Source organism: Meleagris gallopavo, chromosome 8, assembly GCF_000146605.3.
Source record: "Meleagris gallopavo isolate NT-WF06-2002-E0010 breed Aviagen turkey brand Nicholas breeding stock chromosome 8, Turkey_5.1, whole genome shotgun sequence".
Classification (NCBI taxonomy): domain Eukaryota; kingdom Metazoa; phylum Chordata; class Aves; order Galliformes; family Phasianidae; genus Meleagris; species Meleagris gallopavo.
In genome coordinates, this window is record NC_015018.2 from 31,917,876 (window position 1) to 31,945,407 (window position 27,532).

The window sequence follows — 27,532 nt, forward strand, 5'->3', positions numbered from 1 at the left end:
AAAGATCCATTGGTATTGGTGGTCCCAGAACTGAATGCAGTGCTGCAGATGGGATCTCATGAGAGCAAAGTAGAGGCAGAGAATCACCTCCCTCACCCTCTGATCACTTTTCTCGAAAGAGCAAAGATCTTCATCAAAATGCAGCCCATGGTACAATTGGCTTTCTGGGCTGCAAGTGTACACTGCTGGCTTGTATTGATGGATGAAATACTCAACACCTCCAAGTCCTTCCCTGCAAAGTAATCCATTTATCACCCAGTGTACAGATGTTAGGGATTGCCTTGACTCAATTGCAGGACCTTGCACTTGGCCCTGTTGAATTTCACATGGTTTGCAGGGGCCCACCTCTGAAACTTGTCAAGGTCCTTTTGGGTGACATCTCTTCCCATTAAAGTGTTATCTGCACCACAAACTTAGTACTTGCTGAGGGTATACTCAATCCTGCCATATATCTCACGACTGATGATATTAAATAGTTCTGGTCCTGATATGGACCTCTGAGGGACATCACTCATCACTGCTCTCTACCTAGACATCAAACTGTTGACCACAGCTCTTTGAATACGGCTTCCAGCCAGCCAACCAGTTTCTTTTCATCATACAACTTAGAGACAAGATTGTTGTGTGGGACTGCATTAAAGGCCTTCCACAGGTTGAGGCAGATGACATTGCTTCCTCTTTCCTTGTCCACCAGTGCTGTCACCATTGCAGTTTGAAATGCCCTTTGTGTTTGATAACTGGCACGTAATTTCTTCAGTGTAAAACATCTGCTGCATGTGATTTTTCTACTTCCACAATATTTTGCACACTTTTCCCACAAGAATATAATGGGATAATGGAACTTCTTTAAAGTTGTAGAATATAGACTTTTAAAAACCATTTTCCTGTATTAATGAAGGTTTAAAAAAAGCACTGGTGTAGGATAGGAGTGTATTATAAAGATAAATAATGCACGCTGTACCATAATTAATGTGAGGTAAGGTTTTAAATGATCGTGAGTTTTCTATGTTTTTTTAATCATTTCTAATAAATATATGTATATATCTTCAATTGTTATTTTCAGTTTTACAGAATTTTTGGATCCATTCCAGCGAGTTATCCAGCCAGAAGAGATCTGGCTGTATAAAAATCCCTTGGTGCAATCAGACAACATACCTACTCGTCTTATGTTTGTAAGTACTACATTTCATGATCGTTTGATAGCTGTAAACTAAATCCACTATTGTTTGATAAGCAGTGAGAAACCTTTCTTAAGAACAGCTTGTTCCTTTAATTCTAACGACCATTATTTTCCAAAACAGGAATGTCCAAACTAGCTAAATATAGTGAATTGTGGAGAGTGTCTAAAAACCAGTAATACCAGATTGACAGAATTTAGGAATGTTGAGTCTTAAGATTAAGATTTAAACTAGTGTTAAGTAGAGAGATTCTAGAGAAACAATTAGAGAAGCTTTTAGAATTAGCTGGTTGTGTGACCTCACTAAACCTTGTTATTAGGTTAAGTGCTCTTATTAGGTTAAGTGCTTGAATTTTGAAATCCAATTTGCTTTAGGCGTAGTAGGCACTCAGTTATTTGTTTTCAAATACTGTAGACAAAACCTTTGTTTTGGTATCTGCCAACAGTCCTGAGCTATCAGGAGTGTATTAAATGCACAATAGAGCTGCTACTGTTCTTCTGGTTCCCCCCAGCGTGGCTCATGCTGACATGCAGACTAACTATCTGATCTCTACTGTTGGTCTGGTTATCAAAATTCATGGGTTTGGTAAGTTTCACTACGAATATTGATTAACTATCAAAAAGTCTATGTATAAGAGCGTAGTAAGATAGACAGTAAATAAATGCTAAGAAATTAGGGGATATAGTTTGGCTATTAAAACAACCAGGTCTGTCTGGAGAAGCTCCTTCAGTCCACATGGACATTTTTCAGGAAGGGTCATGGCAGATGATGTCAAATCCTAGTATCCTTGTGTTTAAATGATTTCCATGAAGCCAGAGTTTTACTGTTCAGATGAAGTACCTGAATTCAGAATAAACACAAATCATATATGTAATTTGTCTTTTTATTTATTTATTTTTTAAGCCTCAAGTTATGGAATGTATTAATTAAACATGGAACAACTTAAACATGCTTCCTGTTTACGAGGCAACAACATATTTCAGCCTTTTAAGACAGTGGCTGAAGACCTGGTTTTAGGTTCACCAACTTATTTATATTGCACTGAGAATCAGCTATATTAAGTACTTTTTCAGCCTAGAGAGATGAATTATTGTTATTTTTTTCTGGAATGGAAGACACCTGTTTAAAACAACAACAACCAAGATGAAACATGAAATCATTGTGCTTTGAAAAGACAGACTCTGAGTTTAATTTTGCTGTTTTCTCTTAGGCTGAGTATTACTTGCTGCATGGTTTGTCTGATCTGTGTTTATAACTAAAGGCTTTAAAGACCAATAGTGAATCATCGTACAAGAGATTTCTTTGGCGATGAAACTATTTTTGAAACTGGTTGGAGTGATCATTAGTCCTTCCTCTGTACTCTAAGCAGTATCCACTGGGAAGCATAATTCTGAGATGTAAGCATAGCACTTAGGCTTGTCACCAACTTCACACAGAGCCAGCTCTTGGTATACTTTATGGCAGCTGTAACTTCCAGGGATCTGTGTCAGTAACTTTTCTGAAATCTGTGTTCTTTCTTTCTGGCTCAGACCACAGCAGTATCTCAGTGAACAGCTTCTTAAAACAAGAAACACAGAACACTTCTATATGGTTTGTACTTCTTTCATTAATTAAAGAAGAAGAAAGAAGATAAGTCCAACCATAATATTGATCACAAGCTATTCCAGCATTAAAATATATTGCTATGGCTTAACAGAAGGCAATTTCTTAGATCTTATTTATGAACTTCTGGGATTTTTTATATGCTCAGAGCTTTGCATTTAAGATAAATGTTGTGAATACATTCACAACACTTATCAATTCACAATACTTATCAATGCAGAGGTCAGCTTCATCATCAGGCAAGTCATGAGGACTTGAAGACCTGAGCCTTGTTCTGTCTGTGTAGCATTGGATATTCCTTGTCTTGTAAAGTGCAAGGTACTGTTAACTACTCTTGATGCATGGAAGTATGAGGAAGCCCCTGCCTCAGAGTGTCTTCAGCCAGAAGAGAATGAAGTGCTTATATTTATATTAAAAACACTTGCCATTCTTTAACTTAAGTAAGAGCATGGAAGGTGCTCTATGCTTATGGCTTCCCTACTCCCCAGTGAGACTGCTTTCTGTTTTCACTGCTCTCCTGAGATACAAGGCTTGGAGCCTCTGCCTTATCCACCTTCATCTGACCTTGCATCGGCTCTGGTTTGTTCCAGGACCCTGTTGGGAAAATGTAAATGAGAAAAAAATGGATGTCCTGCCTCTTATTCTTCCTCTTCCTTCCCATCCTTTGATGATACAGGCTTTGCAGATAGCTTGCAAAGTGCTGGCAAGAGAAAGGAAAGAACAGCAAAAGAAAATGCACAGTAGGACTGAATAGGAAAATAGGACTGAGCCTAATGCTTTGACCAGTGTGACAAATGCCAGTGTCATATGATTTCCCTTGTCCATCTCCAAACTACCACGCTGTATTAGTGCACTGCCTTCTTCTTGCTACACTGCAGTAGTCCTAAGGCAAAGGAACTCACTGGATCCTCATGTAGAGTGAGGCTCACACCACAGCTCTGCATCCCATGGGGGATAGAACTGGAGTAGTATGAAATGTGTCAGTCACATTTGGTACTATACAGTCACAAATCTCTACGCAGTTTGCCAGGAGTGGTGTGCGAGATTCCCTTGGAAAGTGGGGTTTCTTCTGCCACACTGTTCTCAGGAGGGCTCTGACCAAAGACACAGCCACTGAAAAATCCTGAGAGATCCTGCAGCAAAACAGTATTGTATATCACTGCTGTTCCATGTGCAAATAATGCTGTATGTGGAAGTGGGTTTTATCAAAGTAGATTGAGTGCTTCTCTGTGGGGTGTAACTGTAGCGTATCTTTGGCTTGCTGGGATGAATAACGAATGAGATGGATAGGCTTTTTGTCTGTGTTTCAGCAAAGCAAGGAAATGTGTTGGAATATTTCACTGCTAGAAAATAAAACCTTACAGAGATGTATCTGAGGTTAGTGTTGTTCATCAGGCTGCTACTAAATCTCTTACGGATATGAGCCATACAGAATGATTTTATGAAATAAAGGAAAAGGAATCCTTTTGGTAAGCCAAAACTTCTTGTGTACATCTTGTTGCAGAATGGAAAAAAAAACAACCCTTCAGCTAATGCTTTTGTGTGAGGATCAGCAACTAGTTCTTTATCTCTCTACAAGATCCATATGCTTGTAAAATATGGGGAATTCTGTAGTTTTACTAGGTTTCCAAAGATTAATTGTGAAGTGGCTTGAAACAAGTTGTTACTTGAATTCTATTCTTCGCTGATTTTTTGCTGCTCCTGCTTGTTCCAAAGGTTTCTAAGTCCATTAAGCTGCATCTACAGGCCTGTCAGCCTGCCTTTATTATGACACATTCTTCAACAATGAAATGGAGATACTTTCCTTCTTTTCTTTCCTGGTGGCAGTCCTTACTTTTTTGAATAAAACTAACAATTCTAGGATCTTCTTTAACAATTTTTATTTTACTCCTTGCCTCTGAAAGCAGATATTGAGCTATTGCTGAGTGTAGAAAGAAATGAATGTTTCTGAAGTAGCATAATCTAGCTTAAAGCTCCCTTCTGTCTCCAGGCTGTGTGAGTTTCAAGTGAAAAATATGGTTTGTTTTTTTTTGCAAAAATATGTGGCTTTCTTTCTAAATGTATTAAAAAGAAAAAAAAAAAAAAAAGGAACAGACTGCTTTAACCTACACGGCTTACAGAGTTAGATAATCTTCTTCTGCAGATGCAGGTGAGGGGAATCTTGTCCAAGATTCGCTAGCAAAGTAATAAATGCTGAGTGCTGAGTATGAATCAACATGAAAAGTGTAAAATGAGGATTAGGATTAATCTGTGTCATAAAAAGAAGAAAGGAATTGCAGATCCTTGATCGTGTTCTGAATCAGTGTCTCTTTTATTTCAGTGGGGAAGTAAGTTGTGGTTCAGTCTCAGTACAGACAGGATAATTTTAGTGGGACTTTGCCCCTCCCTCCTCTCCCCCAAAGTGCCACGTACAACTTAATTTTTGCCTTATTTAAAAGTTGTCATTTTCATTTTTCAGTAAGTGCTAGAAGGCTTTAGAAGGACCTTGATTTGCCTTTAAAGAAATGTGGTTGTGAAGAGGTTTGTAGATTTCAGACAGGCTGCCTTTTGCCTCTGTGATTGAAGGTCTGAGACAAAAAAAGATGATGGAAGGACTAGCTAGGAACAAACTCAGGGTTTAAATGGGAAACTACTAATGATAAACTCCTTGGTATTATAATTGGGAGAAACTGGTTTGTGTCTGCAGAGAAAGTTGGGATGGGAGGACAGCCTGTAATGTATTAGCACTACACTGTTAACTTTAGAGTTAACAGACACGTTTAATGTCAGTCATCAACTGTAGTCCAAATTGTTCTGTGCTGATGCAGATGCTCTTTAGAAAATCAAATATGGTGTTGGATTGGATAGGGCCTTGCTGAGAGCACAGACTGTTTGGACTGCCTCCTGAAGCAATACTTAGTGTGGAAAAACATACAGGTTCTCTATGGATCAGAGTGTGAATTTTGGGGGATTCAGAGAATTGAGAGTTGGTTGCTTTTTTCATTTATGAAGCTAACACTTTAAATGTAGCTCCAGGCAATTGCAAATCAATTATAGCTCAAAATTTTATTACAGTTTTAATGCATTCGTTGCCCTGTAGTTGCAAAGACAAATCGTCCCACTTTGCTGGAGGTCAAGAGTTTGATAAAGATCATTCAGCCTTCCAGCTTAAATGGAGCTAACTGGAACTAATTACTAGTCAGTTGGACTGAAAAGTAATCGATGCTCACACACAATATTTCTTACCTCTTACAGGCAATTTCATTCCTTACGCCACTGGCAGTCATTTTTGTGGTGAAAATAATCCGGCGGACAGACAAGACTGAGATTAAAGAGGCTTTCTTAGGTAACGTATGTCATATTTCAAGATGGAAGATGTGTGATAGTTCTCAGAGATCAATTCCAGTTGTAGTTTGAGTCAAGCAGAAAACCCATCTCCATTGCAGTCCATTACAGTAGGTTTCAGTGCTGCTGTAGCTGCAAGCCATGTTGCAATCTTTGATTTTCTTGTATGCTTTTAAATGTACAGATTCTGTGCCTTTCTTACAAAGCCTAGCTAGCAAAGGCCAGAATTTTATCAGCTTGTTCTTTCTCCAAGTGCTCTAGCACAAGTGTGAGAAGATCCTACTTTTGATTTGGCTTCCAACAGTCATTTGTAGTAAATTCTGAAATGACTTATAGTGATATTTTACTGTCAAGTCTATTGAGCTGAAGTATCCTTGAATAATAAATCATGTATGGTAACAGTGCTGAGTTTCACTTTCTGTGGTGTGTGAAGAAAAGGAGCTTTGGATTAATTTCTTCATCATTTTTTCTCACTTTTTTACAAGAGGTCTTTTTTTTTTCCTGCTGTTGTTGTCTTCTGTTATGATTCCCTCTATAGAGCCCATGAGGAATCTGTTCTCAGATCCATGTTCCCTGCTATTCTCACTTTAAGGAAACCCCAACCTTGATGGTTCTGCAAGGTATCCCTGTTCAATGAGTGCCATAGATGTAGAGCTCCTTTTGGCTTAATTATGCTTAAGTATACTGTACATTGATTTGATTCAGTGTATTAATGCATCTGGTGATGTGAAGCTGATATGAAGATTCTGTAATTGATAGCCTTGCTGATTTGTGCTCAGATCTAGCACATAACATCCACAATGAATGAAAGAGAAATCCCTCAAAAGGTGAATTTCTTAAGGAATGAATGGTTAAAGGGATGTGAAAATGCTTTGCTCATCACATAGGTATTAATATAAGAAAGGTAATCCAATGCATCGAGGCTAAGTAGCAGTTAGCTTCCTGCTATAGGTGCCATTAATCCTTTCTCTTGAAGTGCCTCCTTGACACAGTTATGCACCTTGTGGTGGGCAGTGTGAATTTTTCCTGAAGTAAATAAAGTGAGGGTAGACGTAATTTTTTTATTTTTATTTTTTACCAGCTTCAACACAGACATCTGATGATTAAATTGCCATTGTAAATGATATGCAACAGTGGAAGAAGCCTGGTTCATTCAGACATGTCACAAACAATGGCTTAATGAAAAGACATGAAAACATGTCTTGGAAAGCAGATGTCTGTGCATTTACCCATTTTTAAAATAGAGGATGTGCTATGACAAAACTGTTCACATGCATTTGATTTTTTGGAATTTTGCATGTTTCTCATGATATGTGATCACTATAAATAACCAAGAGAAAACAATTGAGAGGAAAAAGAGCATGGGCATAAGTAATCACTCTGAACATAGGTGCTGAAAGTGGAAGACTGTTTAGAACAATATCACTGTCTCCAGAATTTACTTGTTCCTTTTTTTTTTTTTTGTCTGGCAGCTACTGTTAAAATCTGAAAGTCTGAGAACCCTTATTTTGTCTTGATGAAGGTCCTCTTTTTTTCTTCTTTTTTACTTAAAGAAAGATGCTACAACACACATCTTTATGATCTATAATATCCTCAGGCAATGATTTTATGGAGGTAGGATGAATGCTGCTGAAGTGCAGCATCTGGGGCAGCAGTCCAATGGGAAAACAGCTCATGCAGCTGTCACAGTCAAGAGCTCTATTACTGCAACTCTTCTGGAAATCAAAGATTTGCCTGATTTATTTACTTACACTTTTTTCTGATGAGGAATAAAATTCAGCGATGCGTGTCTTGTAACAGGGAGCTACACTGAGGACTGCAAAGTTGGGTTAGTTTTATACTAAAAGAGAATGGATATAGTGCCACTGAAATCAAGGCTGAGATATCTGCAGGCTTTAGATGAGGTTATTTGGAAAGTCTTGGGACTTGGCGTGTGAGTATAAATAAAGAATATCATCCAGTCATACCTAGTATGAGAGCTCCTGTTTATTACTCCTGTTTTATTGGGAAAGATGGTAAATCCTAGGAGGGAATATAGGGAAAACGTTGAGACTTTTAGTCAAAACATCCGCATCCTTTTGAAAGAAAAATAAAAGATCATTCAGTTCTAATTTTAGCCAAAAGGCTGTTATTTATCTTTAAACTAGACTGTTTCATTGGGTCATACATATGCATATACCCATGCGTTTTTATTTATGTATACATAACTTTAGAAGAGGTATATACAGGAATTCTTTAGCAAAAGAGCATAAGATTTTAATTTAGTAAATTACAAAAGTGATAAACAAAGAAACTGATTCTCTAATTATTGTTACTAATCGATGGTTTATGTCTGTGCAAATGGCATGATAGGAAAATCAGGTTTTGAAGAATAAAAGAAGAACAAAGCAACTGATGCTTTGGGGTCTACCCTAAATATGGGGAGTTGAGAAAAAATACAGTTGGCTTCAGAGCTCGTTCAGTTTTCAGTTCACTGATGGTTTCAGTCTGTAAATCAAATGCTGTAATGCTACAGTATATAGCTTGGTATTTATGTTGCTATTGTTCTGTTGTATTTTGTTTTTTTTCATTCTGTTTTGTAGCTGTTTCCTTGGCTCTAGCTCTGAATGGAGTCTGCACAAATACTATTAAATTAATAGTGGGAAGGTAAGTCTTGTCATATTATAAATGATGGCTTTAACTTTTAAAGAAACTAAGAAAGAGTTGTCAGGTACAATACATCTTAATAAAAATATAACTGCTGCTCCAAAGCATATTGAGTTAGCAGGGGCCTCTGGAAAACTGTCCTTGCCCTGGTACAGGTATTGTATAACTTTATTATGTGACATCCAACTGTGATAGGAATGTGTACCCTTGTGTTGTGTTATTTGTTTGACCTGTTGGTGGATCCAGACAAATGAGGAGTCTGAAAGCAGAGATGTGAGCATACACCAGTTCATTATGTTGGTAACGCAGAAGGGTCACAGTATGTGGGAGTTTAGGTGCTAGTGCCACTAGTCTGCTGGAACAGAAATCAATTGAGCCTTGATATAACCCACTGCCTGCATTTTATATGAAGTATTCTGCTCAGTGTGGTAACAGCAGACCTTGGAGCCGAGCAGTGAGCACATTCCTTGGTAGGCCATTCTTTAAGTGTAAATTTGAATGAAGGAACCAAAAAAAATTATAGCAAGCAAATTTTCTGGAAAATAATTTTCAAGTGGTTTTTGGCTCTTTTTCAAAAATTCTCCTGAAAGGCGTATAACTGACTTGAATTTGTACATTGTTTAACTGATTAGCTTCAGCTGTGTTGCAACATTATGTATTTGTGCTTGGTGTCTGATGGACCCTCTCTGCTACAGAGCTGATGCCCTGTCAATAACAGTACTTGGCACTTTTATTTTAAGGAGTGCTTTTGCAATATATTTAAGAATGTCTGCACCATCTTCTTCAGGCAGACGTGAGCTCATTTTGCCTGCACTTCAAGGCAGCTAGCTGCTCTGTCAGCTTGTCTGTGAATGTGGTCTCATTCACCTTGCTTCTCTGCAAGGTTTATTAGCTCAGTCACTGTGATACCAGCCAAACCTACATGCTGCTACTCAGCTCAGAGCAGGGCAAAAGAATCTTGGTTTGTTCAGTGCATATACAGAGGCAGCATGGAAGCTGGCAATAGGAACTGGTTGTTGTTCTGGTGACAGTTCCATAACCTAAGCAGTCCTGTTCTCAACCAAGTGTCAGCGAGACCTGTGCAACTTTCTGGGGTTTCTACACTACTTTTCTCTGTCCCTGGAAGTGTTATGCAAGACTGATTGCTGTAGGGAGGTGTAGCCTTATATGCTCATTTCCAGAGCTGAGATCCTGCGTGCTCTTTGAAATTAAGCATGCTGTGGGGGGAGACAGGCTACAACTTGTATGCTGCACTGGAGGACTCCCTGAGGGAGCCTGCCTGCAAAAAATTTGTCTTAAATTGATTATTTCAGAAAAACGAAACATTTCTGCTTCTGTGTTCAAAGCAGGAAGAAACGTACTCAGTATGAAATAGGCAGAAAATGTAATAATCACTTTGAGGTTTATTTGTTACTACAGCATTTATATTTTTAATATCCATGGTGTTTTTTGTAGACCGCGTCCCGATTTCTTTTACCGCTGCTTTCCAGATGGAGTAATGAACTCTGAAATGCACTGCACAGGTGATCCAGATCTGGTGTCTGAAGGCAGGAAAAGCTTTCCAAGTATCCACTCTTCCTGTAAGTTCATTCAGTGAAAAGCCGTACTGTGTCTATGTTTTGGAATTACTCTTTATGTGTTAGATGGTGAGCTTGATTTTTGCTAGAGGGGCGCTTCTGTCTTCAGTCACCACTGCCACAAATTTCTCTCTCCTTATCATGAGAACCACTTGAGAGCCGTAGCAGGACTATCGGTAGGGTGAAATGTTATACAGGGTTAAAGAAAACAGTGCTGTTCTGAACAGATACCTGTTTCCTAATGCAGGCCGATTTGTGCATCCTGTGCTTGTATAGGAAATACTGTTATATTCCACTGAAACATGAAATGTGGCAGAGTGTGTTTGACCGACGTAGTTTTGACAAGTTTGAGTTAATATCTTACAAGTACTAGAGAAGAAAAAAAAAAGATCTAGTAGATCTATTTTTATAATATTCTATTACTAAAATGCTTTTCTTCATGGGAAATTATATGCTTGGAGGTGAAAGGGATAGGAAGGAATACAGAGAGATCGTGGTGCATCATTGTGGTGCTGCTCATGGTAGTGAACTGGGTATGAGATGGGTTCAAGAAGTCTCCACAGCTTTAGAAGTTATCATAATTTGCTAGTAGAAGAATGAATCCCGTATTCTTACTCTTTTGACAATATCCACGTTATCCACATGGGATATTATGGGATGGTCCATTACGTAGATCAGCTGCTTCTAGCTAGTGCTGTAAACTGGAAGACATGTAGGTGACTTTGTGAAAACTCAGATCTGATTAAATTAGTTATATTAAGTCAGATGTTACAGAGGTTCCTTCCTCTGTCTTAGACCTGACTTCTACTGTGTTTGATGTCAGAAGGTCTCATGAAACTTTTTATGATGTGTAAAATAACTTGATTACTGCAAGGTTGGTTTATTTTGTGTGTTCTTTTTTCCTTTTTTTTGGCTGATACTGTTTGTTTCTTGCACTGTTATGTTTCTGACAACTGCCAGTTCAGTAGCACCCATGCAAACCTTCGGAATTTATCTTCCTGATCTTCTTTCAAACTCATAACTTCAAGTTGTGTAACTGAACAGAGTTACATAACAAGTCACTTAATGAGATGAATGAAATTCTAGGCTGATCTTGTTCCCTTTTTCCTGTTTGAGTCCCAGAACAGTTAAAAGAGTACTAGATGTTTGTGGTAAGCTTATAAGCTTTATAGTCTTGAGTGGTAAACCAACCCAGCTGTGTCAAATTTTGTTTATTAGTTTTGATTCACATTAGAGAGACAGTAACAGATTATATCCTATGCCATTTAGAACAAAAGGTACTTACTGCTATCTTTAGACTGTCTTCAGATGCTGACTGTCACACTTAATTGCAAGTCTCTTGGTTCACTGTGTAACAACAAAGGCTTAAAAATAATTAAAAGTACACGCTGATGTACCTAGAATCTACAGGTTACCCCACAATAAACAGCAAATGTTATAATTGCTCACTTTATTGCAGTGTAGCAGTTTACTCCTTAGGGCTGCAAAGTTTAAGCTAGGGAGATGCTTTTGGGTGTGCTCAGTCTGGAAACAGCCTGTGTGTGTGTAACGTGCTCTGGGTAGTTCTGACCCATGTCAGAGTTCTCTTACCGAGATTGCTTGTCACCATGCATAGTGTGTTGTTCCCGTGCCAGTGGGGCAGCTCACAGAACACACTGAGGTTTTATTTGTAGCTGCCATTGGTTTTTATCAGCACTGAGTAATGTTCCTGCAGCTCACAGAAAATTCAATAGGAGCAGAATGATGGCCCGGTGGACTTAGATAAAAAAAATTATGAGTGGCTTTTCCCTTCCCTGATAGAACAATATTAGCATGTGGCTGAGTTGACTTTATTTCCTGCCGCAAAGCCTTTCATTATCATGTGATGAGAATGAAGAGATATTTTACATGCAGTAGCTTTTATCTGTTCGTAAGTGTATGTGAAATTAAGGCTATTCTGAAGTTGCTTGAAGTACTTAACTATTTGGAGCCTGATGTTATAATATTTAAGTCTGATAAGATTGTGTATACTGAATCCATACCAGTATTTTATTCTCCTAATGGAGAAGGAAAAAATTGCAAATTGATATGCATGGGATGCCATCCCTTTTGCCTTCTGTGTAGCAAAATTATTTAGATGGAGGTTTTTTCACTAGTATTTTATCAAGAATAATTTATACTTGTGGTAGTATTTATTTTCTTGATAGACATTATTGTGGGAAACACATTTCACTGCCTTCCTGGATGTGTGAAGCAATGAGGATATTGTCACCTCTGTTCAGAATTTGTTTCTGTAATTCTGCATTTTCAGTCTTTGGCTTTGTGTAATATGTAATCTACATTTCCCTTGTCTTTGTAAAAAGTAAAATAAAATAAAAATTATTCCCTCGTTAGCTTTAAAAATTTACCCTTTCTGCCTTCTTAATGTGCTGTTAATTGCAGGTTTTCCTTCCATAAATTCAATACAAGACTTTTTTTTTTTTTCCCTTTGCTACTTTTTCCCTTCCTACAGCATGAGATCACTACAAGATAAAGCAAAGGAGTTCCATTCTTCAGATTTCTGTCGTCTTCTGTTTGGTGTGGAATTTGTGAAGTGACAGCAAAAACGATTTTGGTTACTGTTTTTGATGTTGGTGTTTGTTCTTCTTCCTGTTTTCACAGCTGCAGAAATTTTAATGGGGAAAATGAGGGTTGATGTGAACTTCAGTACCTCTTCTGGAATTACATTTAAAAGTAGCCAGCTGTAGGTTGGTATTTTCTATTTAACTGGAACACGTGAAGAAAGTAAATCACAAGTGAAAGCTTCCAGACTGCCTGTGTAGAAAGATTAGAAGCTTTAGTAGAGAGCCATTTTCATCCTGAAACTCATTTTTCTTGCAGTGCTCCTTGGACAGGCTGTCAATCAAAGGCTTTGTTATATCAGGATCTAAAGTGTCAGCCATGCAAAATGTGTCCTTTAACAAGAAAGTCTGTGTTGCTGTGACTGTTGTGTGATAGAAATGTAGTACTGGGATGTGTAACAGTAGTGGCAGTGCTGGCACTCCCAGATGGCCTGACCTGACCTTGTGTAGTCAATAATAATGTTGTGAACTACCTGTATCCCACTTGTGCCCTGAAGGAGAGTTCAGTTTCCTCATTAGAGCACAGATAATCTTTTTGTATTTTTTGGTGGTTTTTTTTAATTTTTTCACTTAAATTCCCTTGTCTTTCATCTCCCTGTACCAAGCAGGTTGTATAAAACAAATTAGAAAAGTGTGGAGCACAGACTGTTTTGTAAAGTGAGAGACTTTCAGACAGATGTGAACTACATCATTGCCTGAAATGAAAGAGGTATTTGAAATAGGAAAAGAGGTTTTAAGCCCTTTAAGTGAAGAAGCAAAAAATGCAAGCTGACATTGAAAAATTTTACAAGTTTTTTTACAGCAGTTTTACAAATGAGCTGCAGATCTGTAGCTGATATGCCATGGTTATGGTAGGAGTGATGGTCGTAACGTAGAGGCAGATGAGAAGAAGACTGTGACCACTAAAGTAGCTGTCACGTTGCCATCTTACCAATCAGGTGTCTGCAAGATGGGGAGAACTGAAGGAGCAAAATTCTTTTTTCGCTTTATGGTTCCGATAATATCACAAATATAAACTGATCCCGTCAAATATTGTGGGTTGTGTGTTGTTTTTATTTTGTATATTTTTCCTACTTTAAATGATAGAGCTCAATTCAGCTTTTGATCCCTTTCTATGCAACAAACGAAAACAAATAAACCAAAAAGTCTTTGTGAGCTTGTACACAGATGGCTTTTGAGAATATCTACTGCCATCTATTTCTTTCTGGAAGGTTTGACCAGGGAGTCAGGCACCCTGAGATCTTACAGAATTAAATCTGGAAACATACTTTGTCTTTCAGGTATATGCATAGATTCCCAGACAATGAAGATAATAAAACCTTCTTGTATCATTTGTGCTGTGTCAGTTCACTGCCATATGCAGATATTCATGACAAATTTAAAAAACATAAACATTTTGTTATATTAATTTTAAACATCTTATATTGTAGCATTTTTCCTACAGCTGAAAATTAGCTTGATTGGCATCCGGTTTGTGAGCTTCCTGTAGGATAAATACCTCCCTCTGATCTAATCTTGAGCCACCTAATTGGATATCTCTTTTCTGATCTTGGTGTCTCATTTCTAATTGCTTCGAATGCATCATGCTAGTATGATTTTCCTCTTAAGCTCTGGTTGAAAATTATGGATTACTGCATGCTCCAGTAATTTTCTGCATAGTTCTGAGGTTTTTTCCTTATTGTAGTAACTTCCTTTTCTCATCAAGTATGCTAATAAGAGGTCCAGAAAATATTTTTGGGCTACCGCACTGTGAAACTCTCCAAGGTATCAAAACCAATGGAAAACATCTGATCACTTCTAAAAATCATCTTTGACCAAAACAGATTTCAGTGTAAGAACATGTGCTTATCTAGTCTAGATACATTTAGACTATTTGTACACTGACTGATAATTGATTTTAAAGTACTGTTTTCCAGGACTGCAACTAGATTTCTTCAGGTGGAGAAGAAGTTGGGCCGTTGTGTGTACGATGAAAGTGAGGGATACTGTAAAAGATGTGAAAAACAATTATCACAAAAAGCTTGAAATTCATAGAAATCCACATCTTTTTCCAATTACTGCCTGCAATTAACTCTCCTAAGCTCCCATCTGTGAAAATTTTGGTTTAAAACTATGAATCCAGATCATCTTAAGTTGGTGGTACCAAGTTTTGCACTCGGCTCTGAATCAGAAAGACCTGCCACACTGCATTTTAATTGCATCTTTGACCCAGAATTCATTGTTGAAATGAAGATATGCCACCAATGCCAAGTACAAATGTACTGCAAATATATATTATGGCTCTTGTGTGCCTATGGCTGTGAATGCTGTGGTCTGGGATTGTGGAGTGTTGAGAGAAACAGCACAGTGAGGTCAGTGTGGGACTCTTACTGGCGTAACTTGAGTTATCTTTTATGTGTTGAGTCTTTATTGGGTACTCCTAAAAAAATATTTTTCTGGGAGTATTAAACTGCTGAATGTATGTCAACTTTGTGTCTCTTTCAGCCCACAGCTTGGAAATACCTCACGATCTCCATAGACAGGAAGGAAAATAGTAAACCAATGATCAATTTGTATGTTTTGGATTAGAAATTCTTCTTTGACAAGTACTGTTTCTTTTAAACTGTGTGTTTTTTTAGCAACTTGCACTTTCCTTATGAAAATGGCCTATCTGGTGATATGCCACTGTTTAGGTAATTAACATTTGCCATGGCCTGATTTGCAAGAGTTTCGCATTTCAAATTTGTAACATTGCAGGGAATTGATTTTTAATTTCCCTATTTTGGGTGAGCCTTTTCAGGTATAAACTCATCACAGATTAAGGTAAAATGTTCTTTTGCAGTGTAGAGGGTAATTTTACTCATCAGAATCAATGCCAAACTGAATTAGCTGGAGAATTGTGTTCTCTTAATATTTATCATTGCTACATCAAATAAATGATCAGCAAACAGTTAATGGGAGCAGTAACCAAAGAATTAGGATCTTGATACCTACCTTGCACTTTAGTATAGTTACTGCCTTTAAGAAAACTTTGCAAGTTGAGCACACGGCACAGTGTAGATTCTATTTATATTAAAAATAGGATATGTACATGATAAGAGTATTGAATACGAGATCACCTGTGCTTATTTGGTGGGAGAAAGAGGAGTGTCTCTAGAAAAGAAACAATAATAGGGGAAAAAAAAGGGTCATTATTTTCTGCTGGGCTAATAAATGAGATTATATCCTTGTACCAGTTCTGAATAGTAATTTTCTACTTTAAGTATCCAGATTCTATTATGAATGACTGCAGTAATTGCTCAGCCTGTAGTAACAAGCTTAAAAAAATATATAAGGAAAAGTATTCTGCAGAGATACTCCAGTCCTATCTGTGACCAAGGAGAGAGAGGAGTCCCAGCTGCCTTTTCTCATTGCATTTCCATGTCTTCCTTCACAAGGAATATTAGCCTCCACATCCTATTAGGAGTACGTATGCCTTTCCCTCCAACTCTGCCACATTTCCCAGAAAGAGTTCCTATTAAATTTCACAAGCTATCAAGACTGTATGTTGAATTACTCAGATGCTGACTTACTGAGCAGCTCTAATGCATATTATTGTATTAATCCAGGTGGCTATTTAGCTGCCATTTTCTTTGTGAACAGGTATAGCCATGTAGCTATGCTGTTCTTTGTTAATACCACTTATTTGCTTGAGGCTACACCAAATCTTAAGGTGAAAGGGAACGTCCTTATTTTTCCATCAATTTCTCTGAAAACAGTAGGCTTGCTTTTAATCTGTATGAGGGATTGCTTCTCAGCAGCATGCAGCCTTTTTTGTTAAGATGGCTGAAAAAACTGAGGTGTTACATCTCTCTGCTATCTAGCAACATTTACCAGATCTTCTTGGAAGAAAACCTGGAAGTAGTGTAATTCTTCACAGTAGTAGCATGTGATTTAGCATTATCAAGGCCTACATGAGACGTCAGAAAATTGTAACTAAATTGTAGCAGATTTCTTAGTCTCAGGACTGTGATTTGATGATTTGCAGTTCACTCTAATTTGTGATTCACATAGGAAACCAAAAGGTTTAGGAGGGTTTTGTTTTGTTTTGTTTTTCCTAATCTCTAGTTCATGTAATACAGGGAATTTAGGAATAGACTGAGGCTTCAAAGGAGAGTGAGGGGAAAAAAGGGTTATCATTTTGCATCCTAGGTCATTACTGAGGAGTAGAATGAATGGCTCTTAAGAGCTGACATGGTGGTTCTTCAAGAGCTGGAGAAGCAAAGAAATGAGCTGGAAGTAAGAGTCTCTGAATTTGACTTGGATAAACAAGTTTTTGCAGCAGCTCTTGCTGCTTCTTGGTTATTATAGCTGTTTTTTTCTTCTTGGTCATTACAGCTGAATTTTCTTTCATCAGTGTAGAGGAAAAGCTTTCAGACTAATTCTCTCCATTCTTTTGCCTAACCTTAAGCTTTCAGTAAGGTTGACGTACATGCTTGATTTCATAGCCTGAAGAAAAGGTTATGGTATTGTAGACTTCTGCTGTGCACAAAGCTAAGCCCATTGTTCTTCTGACTGACCTGTTCAGCAAAAATGACTTTGAGTTACACTAAGGATCTGAATATCAGTTTTAGTCTGTGAACTGTGATGACAGCTCTTCTGTGGAGCAAAACGGGTCAGAAAGCTCAAGAGAAATTCAAAAATAAATGTATCAACTCAGACCTGAAGACAGAGGAGGCTGGTGCGAAGGGTTCTGTGATTTATTTTGTCCAGGAATGACTGTATGAAGCTCTTGATTTTTGATAGGATAAATTTCTAAATCTTTAGAGATTCTGGGTAAGACTTTCTGTGGCACCATTTTCACTCTGATTAGGTGTATGCTGTTGAAACTGTTATGACAGTCCCCTCTTGCCGCACATTGCATTATGTTGTAGGAGACCATGCTAAGACTAAACAAAAAAATAATAATCAGTAGAACCCTCAAAATTGAATTAAAAGGCTGAAATGTGAGATGTCTGCCTGATTTATCAGGTTATAGAAAACTCAGTAATAAAGATATCTGATCATGTAAATGTATCTGTTGAAAACAAGGAAATGCTAAAAATCTCCTGAGATAAATACTGTGCGATAGATGGCATGAAATCAAGACTGTAATTTATGCCAGAATGAGAGAAGTGCAGAGCATCTACAGAAAGTCCCATTTGGGTTTTGCTATTACTGTCAGTTCTAGATAGAAAGAAACCAACTATTACAGATAAGTGAGCAGATAGGTAATCTTTTTTTCCTCCCTTGTGCAGAGAGCTGAGCAAATAATGAAGTCACTGCTTTATCTAACAAACCCTACACATAAAATATTGATGCAAAACATTTTTAAAGTGAATACTGCTTTGTAGCAGTCAACTGATTTCTTGAATTTTTCTGGTGATTTTTCTCTTGAGACTTTTAGCTCTTGCTTGTTTTCAATCTAAACTAAGTGTGATTTTAGAATTTTCTGTATTCTGTTTGAGCTAGCAGAAAGTTTTGGAAAATGATTGCGTTGGAAGTTCCATATCATGTTGGAAAACCATACAAGTTGGACACACAAATGAAATTGCTAGTGAATCGTAGCATAGGAGCTCTTTTTAAAATATCTCTTGTATGGGGTGAGGGAAAAATCCATGGGTGGATGTACTGAGAGAGTTAAGTAAGGAAATCCAAATGGTTCAGATGCTTTTGATAGCAAAGCAAATTCTACAGACTCAGGTTTGCGTGTAATTTAAATTGGTGAAAGGTGCTCACTGATGCAGTAAGTCCTCTGTCATATTATTAGTTATTTTATTCTGCATTTTATTAACCTGGCTTCTCTGTCTTGCCTGCTCTGGCTGTCTTCCTTTGTGACTTCCTTAGTAAGTTTGTGTGGATGAATGCAGCAAGATCCTGTATTGAATAATGGAACTATTACATGCTGCAAATAAGAAAAACGTCTAAAAGTAGGAGTTCAAACATATTTATGTTATAAATATTTCTTATAGTCAGAGTAGGAGACTTCTTGGTGTAAACCTATCATCTTAGATGTGGAAAATCATAGCTGTATTAAAAAAAAAGAAAAAGAAAAGAAAAAAAGCACTTTTGATGTTGACTGGCAGATTGCTTAATATTTCATTTCTCCTTTATCTCTAAAATTAGCTGTTCCGCTCACTGCATTCATGTATGTTTTGTATTTGTGGTGTGTCTTGCTGTGTCACTAAAAAAAGCCTCAAACAACCCAAAAATAGGAGGAGGCAGAGGCTGGAAAGTATTATGTCTTTTAAGTGAACAGTGGACAGCCACTTTCTTTCTCAATAAGTAACTGAAATTAGCCAGTTTTAGAAAATAAAATATTTTTAGATTTTAAAAGACATTCATTTGTTTGAAAAAAAAAAATATGGTTGGTTTGATTCAGAGTGAAGAAATTATTGAATTTCAATAGAATTGTTTGCTACACTGTGATAATTTATATCAAATATTACTGCAGTACGTGTAATTATAGTTGGGTATTTAAATTTCAACTGTTAATTATCTTTAGCTAGCAATTTCATGGAGGATAATCATATTTCCTTCAGTTGAGAGTGAACATTTTAAGTAACAGATGAGCTACAAGCCACAGGTTTTTGGCAGTAATTGCTGCTACTCCCTATTTTCAAGATAAATCTCTTAATTAACAACTGTATAGCAGTGCCTCTTTGAAATATTTCATCCTCTTATAGAAGTATCTCGAGAAGTAAGGAATAAATGTCTTAGGCAAGAAAAAAAGGTCCCCTGTGGGGTTTATTGGCTTAATTCAAACTGTAAGTATACTTAGGAATGTTTGTGTTTTAGGTTTTTACCTCTTTGACATATTTACCTCTCAGCACTCAAAGGCTGTTTGAATTCATGAGGGGCTTAAGAGACAAACTCTGTAAAGCTTAGTTCTCCAGCACTACTAACAAATCAACTCCTGCTAGTCTGAGATTCAGATTATGTACATCTCAAGCAGATCTCCAAAAGACTTATTTTTCTTGAATTAAAAATACAAACAGGCAACAGCTTTTACAGCACACTCCTGGATGCTCTCTACCATACTGTGTTATGTGTTTGGTGGAAACACTCCAAACCTCTGCTGTAGAGCTTTTCTGTCCACTAAAATACTCTTCAAATTGTGTTTTGACTGTATTTCACATGCTGATCCATGTGTCCAAGAGAGATTGATGCAACTACCTGGCATGATAAATGAGAGAGTAAGTAGTTGAGCAGTATGTCATCCATTTACAAGGACAATACTGAAGACTTATGTATGGCAGAACGGGAGGTAAGATGTTACCCCATTCACTGTGTGAGACTTGGTATATTCCCCTTTGAAGGAATGTTGAGCTGTAAAGAAAAAAAGAAAAACTTGTCCTTGGAAGGACTTATTTATACTTAGTTGCCTCATAAATCCCATAGTGACAATAATTTGTACTAGAATTAAATAGCTCATGATCTAAAGCTTGTGTTTAGATGCTGTATTTATGCTAACAAGGAGCAGAAAGAAAAAATTATCTTCTGGCTATTGTAAATGTCAAGGTACTAGGCATTTAATTAGAGCTGACCTGTTTGAAGTACTCTACAAATCTTGTCTCAGTTTTAACATTTTTTTCTGGAAGAAATTAGAGGCGTATTTTCTTTATTTCATAAAGGGATGCAGGTCTGATCTCACAAAACCGTTCAGTCAATCCATGGTACCTTGTGCCTGTAAGGAGATAAATGCCTTATCCACAGACCACACTAGAGCAGTGCCATTCCCCAAATGCCATTCTGTCCTGGATTTAAATCCAATATCAATTCATTAGTTGGGTTTAATTTCACCAAGTGTGACTGAAAAACATGGAGATCACAGTAATGAGTAAAGAGTAAAAACCACACCTTGCAGAGATGTATTTTAGTCTGACACAACTGTATGAAGAGGGCTGAATTCATCAGATGATCTGTTGTAGTGTTGGATGCTAAGGCTGCCCTGCTTAGTGCCCGAGTGCTGTCCTCTTTTATAGTCAAAGTAATTCCAGAATCTGAGACGTTTTGGGCTTTGTCTTTACTGTGTTCTCAGAGAAAGGGGATTTGTTCAAGGTTTCTGCCATCAGAAATGGCAAAGGAGTCCATGGAACAGGTTCATCTCTAGGACTTTCTGTTAAATAGCATAATTAACAGAACAATTCAGGAGAACTTCACTTTTTTTTTTTTTCCCCAGATGTGACACATGCCTTGAGACCACTTTAGATATTTCAGATGTTGTGAGATGTCTTGAAAGGTTCCTGTAAATAACATATCAGGCAAAAAAAGCACAAAGAAGTTTCATGGGAATTCCTTGCAGCAGTCCTGCCAAAGCAAGCTAATGACTAATACTCTGCTTGCTTACCTTTCAGATAATATAAGTCTCTCTTTGTTCTAACGTGTCTCTGTCTCCAGTACTTCCTTTTTGTTTTCCAGATCCTTGCATACTTTTGTTTTTTGTGACGTGCTTTTCATGTTGCTTCTGCTAACCTGTATTTCTTTGCTGTTGTGGAAAGAAATTAATAAAGCTGAGCCACAGGGAAGGTGATTGACTATCCCACTTGGAAAAACAGATATATATTTTGCCTGTGATAATAAGCTCAAAATGTACTCTGGGAATTGTACTCCTATAAAAACCTCTTTGAATTGAATTTCGGCATTAAAATTTATGCAGCCATTTGGTATCATATGTTTTCCTTTAGGAAAGATAAATATTTCAGCCTTTGAACAGTGTGAAACTGAAAACATTCACCAGTTGCCCCAGCTAGAATTGCGGCAGGCTGCTGTGCAATTCCAGTGAAGAATAGTACGTGTTTGAATACGAAAAATATACAGTAATCATTGCAAGTGTAAGGCATTACAGACAAAGAGATGGATCATTTTCTCTGACAGGCCATTTGTGATGGTTGTTTTGCAATTTCATAATTTGTTGCCACTGAAATGAGTTGGGGGTATTTTTTTTTTTTTCCTTCCAGTTTTTAAGCTGCATCATGTAAGGAAGACACATACTGTGTGTTTAGCAAAGCATCCACTGAAACTTGAGATGCTGAAGGTCCTCAAGGGGTACTTCAGTTTCCAGAAACACCCACAAAAGCTATTCATTTTTAATGAATAATTTATTTGGGGGCTTTAGATCAGATTCCTGTTCACAGGTTGTCCCTTTCTGCCTTTTTACTTGATAATTGGTTTGCTCCATACAGATGGCTTTTTAAACCCACCTACGTCCCCTGAGAGACTAAGATGTCAGAATGGGGTCTGCTGTGCTCCTAGATGCTGTTATTCCCTTTGCTTCTTCTCTGAACCATTTTTTCTAAAAGAGGGTGACAGATGCAATCTGAAAAGTTGAATCTAACAAAGCTCTGTGTATTCCAATAATGAGAATGCTGAGATAGAGCTCTTTCTGATATGCTTCAAGCACCATTACTGTGTAGTTTAAAAAATGTGCCTTTGTTCTTTTCTCCTCATTGAGCACTTAATTAAATATTTCTGTCTGGAATTTGTGTTAAGTATATCTTAAAATAATGCTGTTTTAAATTGAATCAAACTGATTTTCTCATTTTCCTTTGTGCCAATGTCTCTAAATAGGGCTGGCTGATATTTTATGCAACTCCTTGCTTTATTTATGTAAACAGAGTATTGGCTTCTTCCAGATTGTAAGAAATTAACATAGTAAGAGTATTAGCATAGATGAGGAACATTGCTGTGCCTCTTTGCCATCTTTCTTATGCAGAATGATAACTTTTATTACATTAGACAATTTGAAAACACATATGTAATAGAGTAGGTCATCTGATACGTTTTTGCATTTTCCCTATCATGCAGTGAAATACTGAGTCCAGCCTGCATGGGGGGGGGGAAAAAAAAGGCTTCTCAAGTACATTCTACTGACTGACCAGTTCTTCAGTGTAAATATCACCTGCAGTCCTAGATTTCTTGAAGAGTAAATTGTTTGTTTAATGTTTTTGACTTGATCATATCTTTAAAATACAGCCATCAAGCAAAGTAGCCTGCATGGAGTGCATAGCAGTTGAGTTCTTTCATAGAATCATAGAATGGTTTGAGTTGGAAGGGACCTTAAAAATCATCTAGTTCCAACCCCACTGCCAATCGCATGTAGTGCATTAATCTCAAATAGTGTTGGCATCAAGGTATCAAGCTCCACAGCTGAACTGCATCACAAAAAAAAAATTATATGAAATTTGGCTTTTCAGGATAATTTTTCCATCTGCTAACCCAGAAATGTTGGGATCTTAGTTGAAACCTGCCAAATTCAGATCCATTTGCTTTAAGTTACATTCATTGACATGCATGTCCCTAGAATTAATACATTTCCCTTATTCTTTCCTATGGAAGTAGAAAAAAGAACTGCCTTTCTTAGATGGTAATTAGCATTAAATTAGTTCCACACACTCTGCTGTGGGGAAACAGGAGAAATCCTCCCAAATATTATGAAAACCTAGCAGATAAATGTGGAATGAGGAACCACGGCTTCAGAATGTATTGTTACTTTTAAATAGTCTCACATCCCCAAGTATTCGGCTGTTAATTCCATGTTCTTCTCTGCTGACTGCACTATCACTGTGAATATGGGTCAAGCAGCTCTTTTTGGATGTGCACACTCCAGGGTGAGGAAAATCAGTCCTATAATATCGTAACACGAAGCTGCTTTGCAAATTATTATTTTCATAGCTACAAGCTAGAATATCGTTTTGGTACCTTTCCAACTTACATTGGGCTTAAGTTCCCTTGCAGGAGTGTGTGTGAGTCTCTTCTTTTTCACCTTCAGTTTAGAGGAACACAACCATGTGTGGCAAAATCTGGCTTTGTGTCTAGTTCAAAAATATATTCTCTGTTCATTCACAAGCTCTTCTTTCTGGAAACGTGTTTTTAAGTATCATGAGGTTTGCTCTAAAGCCTCTTTAATTAAACCTGATACCGTCCATGCTCATTTGAATAAACTCCTTTATCCTGTAGATCTCTGCCATCAGGACAATACAGTTGCAGTTCTGGAGGTTGCATTTTGCACTGGATGGGATGGAACAGACCTAAAGAAAGGCAAAGTTCCTGAATTGAAACATTTACTTTTTCATTTTGAATTGAATACTTCTTGAGTTTTGTCCAGATACATAAATTGGTTTTACTCAGTACTTTCCTCGGCTGTCTTGCTTTTATGACAGAGCTGTTATGTCAAACACCCATTTTATGGAACATGCTTAGTTATGTCTAGTTAGGGCTTAAATCCTAACTGTGTTACAGTTCATCTTCCAAGATCAGAAAGTAGTTATTTATAATTCAAGGTGAATAAATGAATAAATAACATCCACAGAGTCTTAAGTCCAGAAATCATGAAAATGTGTGTAGCTACTGTGGCTGAGAGTGTTCCTGTGTGCTGCTTCACCTCTTTAAAGCGTTCATGGCAGCAAACTGTGTGCTTTCAATGTAGATTACTATGGAGAAAAGAACAGTTTCCATTCAGCAGTTCCATCTGCAGCAGATGTTCTTTATGATGCGTGCAATTTTCTTCTCAGGCTCAGAATAAGTATTTCAGTCTGATTTGGAGATAGATATAAAAAATTACATTGTCCCATACCTAAAAGGAACCTCGCCTTACTAAGAGTGTTACAGTAGAACAAATTCTTAAGGTGCTGATCTCCTCAGTCAGTTTTCTGAGAATCCTACAGTGATTCATCTTTCATGAGTGATTAACTATCGAGGAAGATCTCAGCTTAAACTCCACTTCAAAAACAAATGAAGCAGTTACCTTTAAAGAAGAAAGTTCTGTTTTATGCCTTCTGTTAACTGGGGGCTAAGTTAGGTTGCTGAAAGGCAATGCAGTGCATTTTGATTTTGATGGATGTTGCTATAATATTCATTGTAGTGCTTTTGCAGGTCAGCTCTACCATACCTGAATCATGAATATGAAACCTCAGTTTAGAAACTAAGGTTTAGATTGAGGAACTTAAGGCATGAGCACTTGCAAATTTAAGTGCATAAAGGAAAGATTTCTCTGCATTCTTCATTATCTACTATATTGATATGGTCATGATAAAATTTAGTTTTTCTGTATATCAGAGGCATTAATGTACAAGGGTAGTCCAGTGTTTTTTTTCTGTTCTGATCCCACAAAAAGCTCCTACATCTTGTAAGACTTTTTTCCAGTAGAGTGGAAATCTGAATGAAATGCAGATCCTGTTTTGTTTTCGTTCTGTTTAAAAAACCTGCTGCTCTGAGAAGCCATAAGAAAATAAATTCATTTCAAGAATACCATGATATAAAAATGGCAGAAGCAATAATTTCTTCCTGTCAGATAGATGGTATGAAGGGCAAAGCAAATGTATATCACTTGCAGAGGACTGAACATAAGAGTGTAACCTGGGCTGCAATAAATCTTAGATTTATTCAATTGCTCAAACCTCTTATATTTTAAGGTTTGCCTCCCACCGTCCTCTGACAAATACTGAATCAGCAATGGTTAGAAAAGCTGCTAGGAAACAAAGCATTTGGCGTGTTGCTTTGCTGATTAATTAGCATTCTGTCTGTCTCTCTTTATCCAGTCTAAAGAAATGATTTATTTGCGTGTTTGAAGATGAAATGCAAATCTTTGATAATTGCATTTAAACAGCTGTGTGGTATAAACTTATAAAACCATTGTGCTGTCAGCTAAAATAGTCCGTCCCATTGATTCATCAGCAAAACAGAGTAATTACTCTATCACACTTAGCATTTGGGAACATGAGGACAAGGGCATTTAAAAAGCCTTAGCAGATTAGAAAAAAGACACGTCTGACCCAGCACTGAGGGCAGAAACTCAGAATTTTCTATCGCGAATGCAACTTATCACCTCTCACAGAGCTGGAGAGGTATTAGAAAGGTAAAACATATAAAAGCAGCCAAAAAAAGGATTTTGAATACTTGGATAAATATTAATAATTTTGTTGTCAGTGCTTTACGTGCTTATGCTCCATCCCTGATGCCCTGGAGATGTTCAAGGCCAGGTTGGCTGGGGCCCTGGGCAGCCTGGTCTAGTATTGGATTTGGAGGTTGGTGGGCCCTGCATGTGACAAGAGGTTGGAGCTTCATGATCTTTGAGATCCCTTCCAACCAGGGTCATTCTGTGATTATGCTCTATTTTGATGTATGATTGTTGTGGACGTTCTCTGTGTTTTGCAGGGGTACCTGTTCAGCAGCAGCACTGATTTTCCTACAGCTATAAAATACATTAAAGTGTCTAAAAACAAATGAACAAAACAAAAAAACCACAACACCCCACTTGCACTCTGGAAGGTGAACAGAAGAGGAAGGAAGTTGAGCTCAAAAACTTGCTGTGTTCTGTAATTGCTGCCAGTTCAGCATGCTCTGTAGGACCAGGTTAATGGAATATAAAATATCATTTAAATTTAAGATAATTGCTTCCTTTTCATTTTCAGCTTTGAGCCTGAACTTTTTACAATAGGTCTCAAATCATGAAAGACGTATTGAAGGTTAAACATGAAAAGGCTTTTGTGACTCAAGTTATAAATTCACCTAAATATCTAACTTAATGTATAAAAAAAAATCAGAGATTCTTTATGCAGCCACTTTCTCTCCCAAAGGAAAAAGGTGAGTTGCTAAAGGAAAAAAGAATCAATATTGGAAATGTGAATGGCTAGAGGTAGCACAGTATTTGCAGATGCATTGGATTATATGAGAGCTCAGTACATATCAGATGGCAGTGGCTCTACATTGCAGTGTTTACTTCCCTGATTGCTTGTATTGCTGCAGAGGTAACACCACTGCTGTTGGAGAGCAGATGTACGTCATGGATCTGCACATCATCTTTGCCCATTCAGTTCATAAAGTACTGTTGTGTGGTTTAGTGGTTGTTTTTAATATTAATTTGTACAATGATTGACTTTTTAAATAAATAAATAAATAAATAAATAAATAAATAAAATATCTCTTCCTAGAGCATAGACCATGTTGTTTTAAGAGTTATAACTGCATCATTAATATGATTATGTAAAATCACCATTCACGTTCTGAAACTCCCTCACTTCTCGTAGATGGAGCTTATTGCCATCTCAGCTTAGCTCCTCATATCCCCCTGTAGAGACCACGGCTTCTCTGCAGTAGAAGGATTCTACTGTCAGATCTGAAAGGATAGTATGCTATAGTGTGTTCATGACAAATTAGTATAATTCTGCATTTTTCTTTCAGTTGCATTTTCAGGCCTTGGCTTTACCACCTTCTACCTAGCTGGAAAGTTACATTGCTTCACAGAAAATGGCCGGGGGAAGAGCTGGCGGCTCTGTGCAGCAATACTGCCTCTCTACTGTGCCATGATGATTGCTCTGTCACGTATGTGTGATTACAAACACCACTGGCAAGGTGAGCTATGGAGGTACCTTTTCATGTATCTATATTACTAGCTTTGCATTTCTGTATTTTTTTTGTTTGTTTCATTGAAATCATGTGAGTTACAATGCACGTTATTGCAGACCTCTCTTTCTCCTTGACTGACGCTCCTGAATTTCTACCTTTTGGTTTCAATTAAGTGTTACTTGGTCCCACTGAGCTCTTTCCCATCTCATACAGAAGTCCCCATAAGAGCAAGACATCCTATTACGTGCTTTTTTTTTTTTTT

The 27,532-nt window shown here is 37.4% G+C and overlaps 1 protein-coding gene across 1 annotated transcript; it reads left to right on the forward strand.

The window, feature by feature from the left end:
* The first annotated feature begins 1,019 nt into the window (after positions 1-1,019).
* PLPP4 (phospholipid phosphatase 4) lies at positions 1,020-27,317 on the forward strand. The gene is made up of 5 exons (XM_031554597.1): positions 1,020-1,172; positions 6,015-6,105; positions 8,687-8,750; positions 10,206-10,330; positions 27,106-27,317. The coding sequence occupies exons 1-5, from the start codon at positions 1,035-1,037 to the stop codon at positions 27,315-27,317; spliced, it is 630 nt and encodes a 209-aa protein (XP_031410457.1). The 5' UTR covers positions 1,020-1,034.
* The last annotated feature ends 215 nt before the right edge of the window (positions 27,318-27,532 follow it).